We start from the raw sequence: 7,756 nt of genomic DNA, 5'->3' as shown, positions 1-7,756 counted from the left end.
ATCCTCCGCTACTCGGCATAAACCCCAAATGCTAATTAAACCCTGTTCCCATCGCCATGAACTTTCACACTCCGGTTGATTGCACACATGTATTTGACAATACAGTTTTACATCGGATGCTAAGAGCACTTTTCTTCATTATTTTATGGAAGGACCAGAAACGTGGACGTTCTGTTAACACCCAACACGGCCAGATCTAATTCCTAAGGAGACGCATTACAATTCGTTTAGAGTTTAAAGGCTTAATGGCAATGACGAGGGGAGGAAAAAGTTTATTTTACATAACTGAACGAAAAATAATTCAAGGAATAGTAAATAAAATTTAATATGGTCTCATGCGCCCTGAAGGAGGCGGTGCCCGATTTGGAGGGGTGATTGCTATGTCCAGATAGTCTCCTATTTGGAACTTCTGCGACTGCAGGGTCATGGAGTCATCAGTCCCCTTCCTCCCAGACATGGTGCTGCCAATCTCCTTTACTCTGCAGAAAAGGAGACCAACTGTTAATGGATCACAGACCAACGAAGCTAAATATGCAAAGTAAACACGGAACTGGATTCGCTCCGTTATCTTACGGCACAGTTATAAATTAATGACTACATTAAGCTGAACCAGACGTTAAGATAATATAAATTTATTTTCTGCCCAATAAGAGGCTCATTAAAAGGGGTTATCCCTATCAATTAAAACATATCAAAGCCAAAAAGATTACAGGAATTAAAAAATTAAAAGTTACCTACCGATAGCCAGGCCTTTTAGGATCTGTAAAAACAATTGCAAAATTGAAGTGTGTGCCCTTCTTTCTAGCTTCTGGGTAGACTTCTTTTACTAAACTAGTCAGTTCTTTCAAAGTTGCATCCATCCTGAATTTTTTTTAAAAAAACATTACATTTGATTAATCAACAATATAACAGTAAGATAGCAAGGATATTGACATATAATGAGTTAATTATGTGTGTCTGGATTGTGACCTGTTAGAATTGAGGCTGTCAAGGTCTTATACTTATTTTTTTTAGGATTTTATTTTTAAGCATTCTCAAAACACACAACGCAGGGCTCAAACTCAGAACCCTGAAATCAGGAGTCGCAAGCTCTACCGACGGAGTCAGCCGGGCCCCCTATACTTAATTTTAAAGCGGCTAATACTATTTGCCCCATAAACTCCCCTTACCAGCCTCAATGATTGAAATTTTGATGAACTAAAGTCAGACTTTTAGTGCCAAAAGGGACTTTAAGGGATTACACCTGCTATCTTTCATTGCTATGTAACATCTTTCTGGGCTAGTGATTTACCTCCTTAAGAATAATCCAATTTAACCTAAACACTTAAAATAACTCTATTTCCTTGTTTCTAAAGCATATATACTTTTCCACATTTTATCATGTCTAAAGTTGAAGTGCATCTTAGACTCAATGACAGGAAAGCATTTTTGTAAAGATGTAACGTTTTTTCTTTCTAAGATGGAATCTTAAGAGTTCTATAGATGACAGAGCCAGAAGGCCAATGAAACATGAAATTTTCTTTAGACTAAGCAGAGGCTCCTTTGACAATACATATTCTTGCCCTGAAACGATGTGAACTCAGAACTTAATGGATGATGCGGAACTGAAACAACTTTGCCTATAAGGTGCGATAAAATGAAACAAGGACACCAGACACTCTTCAAAAGCATCACCCCCAGAACAATGCCCTTGCCCTCTAACCACCGAAACTACCAAGACCCACTCAGCCGCTCAGGTCATAAACCTAAAAGCACTGTTAAGTTCTTCCCATCTCTGTTGTTTCTGCCTCCTAAACACAGATCGAATCGTCTTCTCCACTCCCCACCACCACTGCCTTATTTCCACCTCATTACGGAACTCCGTATATGTTGCCTTCAACTCCTCTCCATCTCGGTTTTTAAACGTTTCTGTATAAAACTTCTGTCACACAAGTGACAGCTGTTCCCACCTCCAGGGGAGGAGTCCAATCACGTGGAGGATGGCACAGAGCACACCCGTGCCGTCCAGCAGGAGCAGTAGGCCCAGGATGTCAACCTACTGCATGTTGTGTGGGTACTGGGGTTGCCCAGACGGACCCGACTCACACAGACCACGGAGGGAACGATGCTTTACTTGCACAGAGAAAAGACAGCACAAGACTGGCTTGAGAGCGCGGGTCCCTCAGCGCCAGCAGGTCTCGCCCTGGAGCTGATGCGCCGACAGTCTGCACGCACCCTTCCTGTGCTGCAGGTAAAGGACCCCTGGGAACGGACACTGCAGTGGGGCCGGTCAGGTGCCAGACAACGGCACATCAAACCCAGAACAGGGAAAGGTACTGCCAAAGAGACACGTCCAGCACAGGCTGTGAGGGTTCTTATCTCTTTGGGGAAAACAAACGAACAAACAAGTAAAAAAGCTCCAGGCCCAGGTCACTCTTATGCAGCCACGCAAGGATGGGGCGAGAAGCTGCGCATGACTGCCTTTCTCCACTTGACACACTTCACAGAGGAGGAAAAGCTGCATGCACGAATGCAGTAAATTATATCCCAAATCTCACCCACCAGAAATGACCAGTGACGTTAACACAACTGTAGGCATCTTCTTGTACACATACACAATGAGGCAGAAAAAAAAAACCTTGAAGATTGTCAAGCACATTATACTTCATATGTATTATGAAGTTGTAATTCAAAAATGTAATTCATTCTTCAAATATTATACGTATTTTTAACGAAATTCACCATTGAATTTAACAGAAGAAAAAACAAGTAAAATAGAAGGAATTACAAAATTTCAGATAAAGAGTCACACTGTTACCCTCCTATCACCTCCTAATTTTGTAGCTTTTTTTCTTTTTTTAACTGTCAGAGTTCTACTCTATTGTGCAACAACTCCCCTGCCTGTTTTAACTTTGTCCCCATGAGGTCTGGGATCAAGCTGATTTTTTAATCAGTCTTGGAGGTGACCTTTTTTTTCACCTGATGTTAATTATTCCCTGGCACACCTTATATACTAATGCTGTGCACCACAAAGAGTTCTTTCTTCCTTTCTAAAAATACTTCCCATACTGTCATCTTGTCCTAACGAGCTGAGGGAATCTGGTTTACATCCGTTATCAGTTCTGACAGTAAATCTCCTACAAGCTTCCAACCTGCCGACGACCGTCTCCCTAAACTAATAGCTGGGAATGCCAAGCGTTGCTTTCCGACCACCAGTCCGAAGCTTGAGTGCATGGATGAAGAAAGAGCTCTCTTGGGAAGAGACTTTGCTGTGTGACTGTAAGAGTCAGTTTTATGCGTCAACGTGGGAAAGCTACAGCCCCAGTTATTCAATCAAACACTAATGTCGGTGTTGCTATAAGGTATTCTGTGCATGTGATGAAAGTCTATAACCAGTTGGCTTTAAATTAAGGAGATTATCCCAGATAATCGGAGTAAGCTTCATTCGATCAATCAGAGTAGGCCCGATTCAATCAGTTGAAAGGCCTTAAGAACAGAGGGGAGGCTTCCCTGAATAAGAAATCCAGGCTGCTGTGGGCAGTTTTAGCTCCTGCTCAAGTTCCAGCCTGGCCCTTCCCGCTAGCTCGCCCTCCAGATCGGGATCTAGGTACCTAGGCAGTCTCCATAATTACGCGAACCAAAGCCCTTCATGCAGATCTCCTGCTGGTTCGGTTTTTCTGACCGAACCCTGATACAGCTTACCTAACTACTTCTCTTTCAATAACCCGTTTAATGACCATACAAGCACAGGAGCTTTACCACTCCTGTGGCATCTGGCTTATTATTATTACCCCCGCTCCATACAGTGCCCTGAGCTTCGGCACATTCAGTTTGCTTCTGCTAGGGTCTTCTGGACTGCACTCTTCTTTCTTAGACTTGTCTTAGGGCTGCCTATTTAGTCCCTCAGTCTACTTGCACCAATCAAGAAGTCCCAAGATTTATTCACTCATCTTCCTTCAGTACTGCTCTTAGGCAGAGGGGGCAGGGCTCTGTGCTACTATGACACCAACTACTCAGTCTTTCAGAATCTGTCTTTGGCCATCACTTTGAGAGACGACCTAGGTGGTCTTTCCTTATTTGGTTGTACTTTAAGGACAGGACACTCTAGGGCAGAATTTTTTTGTAACTTTTCTTCTGGATCAGGAGCAGAAGGTCTTTGGTAAAATCTCACTCTGCCATCTTCACCCTGAAGTATATTAGTATTTATTCACGGGCTTTCTCCACTAGACTGAGCTTACTGTAGGAAACCGCGATACCTCCTTTACTTCATCCCCTCAGAATCTAAGCATAGCACCTGGCAAACAGGAACTCTTATTTGTTGGAAGAAGCATACACTTTCATCTCTGAATAGAGATTTTCATCAACCCTTTAGTAACGGTTCTTCCCTGTCAGTTAAATCAATCTCCCTGGAACTTTTATCCTGGAATGATGCTCAACTGGAAGCACACTACAGGGTACCTCCAAAAAGACAAAGAAGGTCCCAATGTTTAAAGAATCAAGTTGTACTGTGCCGGGCTCACAGTTTAAAATTACGTACCCTTCCAGGACTATAAAATGGTGCAGCTGCTGTGAAAAAGGTTGGTGGTTCCTCAAAAAGCTAAACATATAACTGTACGTTCCAGCAGTCCCATTTCTAGGGATATACCCAAAAGAATTGAAAGCAGGGATTAAACAGATCCAGGTCCATAAGCAGCATTATTCACAAAAGCCAAAAAATGGAAACTCAAGCGCCTACCAGCAGATAAGTGGACAAAATGTGGTATATCCTACAAGGAGGTATTATCCAGCCATAAAAAGAGAACGAAATATCACGCTAAGTGAAATAAAGCAAACACAACAAACACTGTTATGAGTCCACTTGTTTAAGATATCTAGAATAGGCAAATTCATACAGACCGCCAGGGCGAAGAAGGGAATGGGGAGTTACTGCTTATTAGGTGTAGAACTTCTGTTGGGGGAAATGAAAAAGCTTTGCTAACAGGTTAAGAGTTGCACAATGTGAATACAGCTGATGCAACGGAGTCCTTACAGTGGCAAATGTAACGCTACATATATCTTTATCACAATAAAGGCATCGTTTTAAGAGTTATTAACCTTTTTCTGCTACTAAACAGCCATTATGATGTGAAACTAAGGAAATCCGTGCAGCACTAAAGAGAAGTCTGCAGTATGTACTGGCCCCGGACAGACTTGGGGGTATGGAAGGTACCCACCCGTGAGAGAAATATTCAGGGGCAGGTCTTTACTGAACACGCATCACAGTCTTTTCCATCAAGCACCAGATCAAAAATCAACCTGTTTTTTCTTTTTCTTTTTTTTAAACGCATGGCACCTAAGGATTAATATCACACATAAATGCTCTCGAGGATAAATATCCCATGAGTTCCCTTTACTTCCCTTTATCCCATGACCATGAGCCCCGTAAAGAAGGCCGCCGCGTTTTCTTTACGTATTATTTCTGTACCCAGCAGCCACAACAAGCGATAGCAATCTTGGGTCTGTCAATTCTTCACAACTCAAAAAAGTTTGAACCTTAAACGTGTTACAAGACAGGCCCCTTTTACCTACCGGGTAAAACCTCCAACTTCCTGAGAGCTGGGCCCAAAGGCCCCGAGTGGAGGGGAAAAAGCGGAAACACGGAGGACCCTTCTTTCCTGGCACAGGGAATTACTTAATGTCCGACCGCCCCCCAGGGCCGCGCCCCCCGCGGCCCCAGCACTCTCACCAAGTGTAGATCTGCAGTTCGCTGGACGGTACGTTTCCGCGGGAGAATTCGTCCATTCGGTGGTGGCGGCCGTTATTGGTGGTGAAAACACGCAGCAGCAGCGGGCACGTCTGGGGGCGAAAGGAGGAAGGGCAGAAGTTAAAGAAAGCGGCTGCGAGCCCAGAGCTCCCTTCCCCTCCGGAGGCGTCGCGGCCTCCGAACCGCCCGGGGAGCTGGAATACCGCCGCCTTCGGGCACAGGCCGCGCTCTCCGCCCCGCCAGGCCCACCTCCACCTCTTTCCGGACCCCATACTTTCTCCCGATCGATCGGTTTCTCCGGCTCCTTCTTAATTTCCTCCTGGGTAACGCGCGACTCCACCGCCATCTTCCTCCTACGGCCCGCGAGACGCTCGCTCTGACCTCCGACCCCTGCAGCGAGCATGAGAACGAAGTCTCTCGCGAGGAGAAGCTCGAGGCTTTATAGAGGACCAGAGGAGGAGGGGCGGGGCGTTTGCCGGCGCAGGCGCAACTCATTGTGCGGCGCGGGAGCTCGGGTCCGGCCGCGCCTGCGTGTTGCGTCCTCAGGAAAAAGGCGGGCATTGGCGTCCGCGGGGCGGAGCTTCTGAGGGAGGCGGTCGTTCGCAGGCCGTTGGTAGCCTGGGAATTTATTACCTGAAATATTCGCGGGCCAAAGAAGCCTGCGGTGGCACTTTTCGCATGTAATGAATAAGTTAACAAACGCAAAACTCTTACGAATGGTACAGGAGGTAAGTAAGCAAAAACATGACTTTATTAGCAAAGTATCGAACTCTTTAGTAAAGGAATAACAAGTTGTGTAACACACCCATGAACAGTAAATGCTCACGGAATAGTTGTCTGTATGGGGGAAAAGTGAAGTGAGCCATTCCCCCACCACAATAACACGATTTCGGATGGATCAAAGACCTGAATATGAACAGCAAAACTAGAGCTTTTGGGATATAACGTCATAAGCCATCTTCGTGACCTATGGATTGGGATACGTGATACTAACCAGAAAAGATTGATAAATCTGACTAAATTGGAAAAACGAAACAAAACCTGACCTTCAAAATTCATCATAAAGAAAGAAAAACATAAACCACAGAGTGGGAAAAATATCTGTGATGCATGTGATTGGCAAAAACTAGTGTCCAAGATATATAAAGAATAGGACAGACATCCCAATAGAAAATGGGTAACATAACTGAACAGGTGCTTTTAAAATGAAGAATTCCAAATGGCCAATAAACATATAAGGTGCTCGGGAATAATTATCCAGGGAATGCATTAAAACCGTAGTAATTGGCTTGAATTGATTGGTTGGAAACAAACTACACTCACTAGCTTGGCAAAAATTAGAAACTCTGACATTTGCTGGCAGACTTAATGGGAATTCTCCGATGCTGGTGATGAATGTGTAAACTGGTATACCTACTTTGGAAAGTGGCTTAGGGTTATTTAGTAAAGTTGAATATATGTATACTTTAGATCTATAATTCCACTCCTTGGTATATGCCCTAGAGAAGATCTTGCTGAAGTGTATCCAGAGATATTACAATAATGTTCTTGGCAGTTTTGTTCATAAGAACAAAAAGCTAGAAACAACCCCAGTTCCATCAAGAGTACAATGAATCATGAGTTCAGTGAGTCACGGTATACCGTACGGCAACAAAAGTGCCGAACAGCAATGGAACACCGTATGGCAACAAAAATGAACTACAGCTACATGAAACTACAACTATGTGAAACAACAGGAATTTCGCAAACATCATAGTGGCTGTATGGCACCAAAGCCAGAAGAATATATATACTGTGTGAATCCATTTTCATAACATTCAAAAGCAGACAATACTAAACTATACTGTTCAGGATGCATCCCCAGGTGATAAAACTATAAAAAGAAAAGCAATGAACTAATCACAGAAGTCAGAATGGGAATTACCTCTGAGAAGAGTACGGTGATGGGGGTGTGTGCAAAGAAGGTGCTTCTGAAGTATTGGCAACATTCTATTTTTTTTTTTTACCTTTATGTTTATGTTTTATGCTCTTCTG

The 7,756-nt window shown here is 43.7% G+C and overlaps 1 protein-coding gene across 2 annotated transcripts; it reads right to left on the bottom strand.

Annotated features, from left to right (window-relative positions):
• Positions 1-252: 252 nt before the first annotated feature.
• Positions 253-6,298, bottom strand: SAP18 (Sin3A associated protein 18). Of its 2 annotated transcripts, none has more exons than XM_042979352.1 (4): positions 5,990-6,298; positions 5,705-5,814; positions 739-861; positions 253-479 (listed from the first exon to the last, which is right to left on the bottom strand). In XM_042979352.1, exons 1-4 carry the CDS (start codon positions 6,281-6,283, stop codon positions 323-325), a joined length of 684 nt encoding a protein of 227 aa, XP_042835286.1. In that variant the 5' UTR covers positions 6,284-6,298; the 3' UTR covers positions 253-322. The 2 variants fall into 2 exon arrangements, with proteins under 2 accessions (XP_042835286.1, XP_007074431.1); XM_007074369.3 differs by having other exon boundaries at positions 5,997-6,163.
• Between the last annotated feature and the right edge of the window lie 1,458 nt (positions 6,299-7,756).

This window comes from Panthera tigris, chromosome A1 (genome assembly GCF_018350195.1).
Source record: "Panthera tigris isolate Pti1 chromosome A1, P.tigris_Pti1_mat1.1, whole genome shotgun sequence".
Taxonomy (NCBI): domain Eukaryota; kingdom Metazoa; phylum Chordata; class Mammalia; order Carnivora; family Felidae; genus Panthera; species Panthera tigris.
The sequence above is the reverse complement of the archived record's forward strand: the minus strand, read 5'-3'. Positions and strand labels throughout refer to the sequence as shown.

Coding starts and splice junctions, on each gene's coding strand:
- SAP18 (XM_042979352.1), bottom strand. CDS start 6,283: ATGCCCGCCTTTTTCCTGAGGACGCAACACGCAGGCGCGGCCGGACCC. Junction 5,815..5,989: donor CGATCGGGAGAAAGTATGGG/GTCCGGAAAGAG, acceptor TTTCGCCCCCAG/ACGTGCCCGCTGCTGCTGCG. Junction 862..5,704: donor GAACTGCAGATCTACACTTG/GTGAGAGTGCTG, acceptor AAAAAAATTCAG/GATGGATGCAACTTTGAAAG.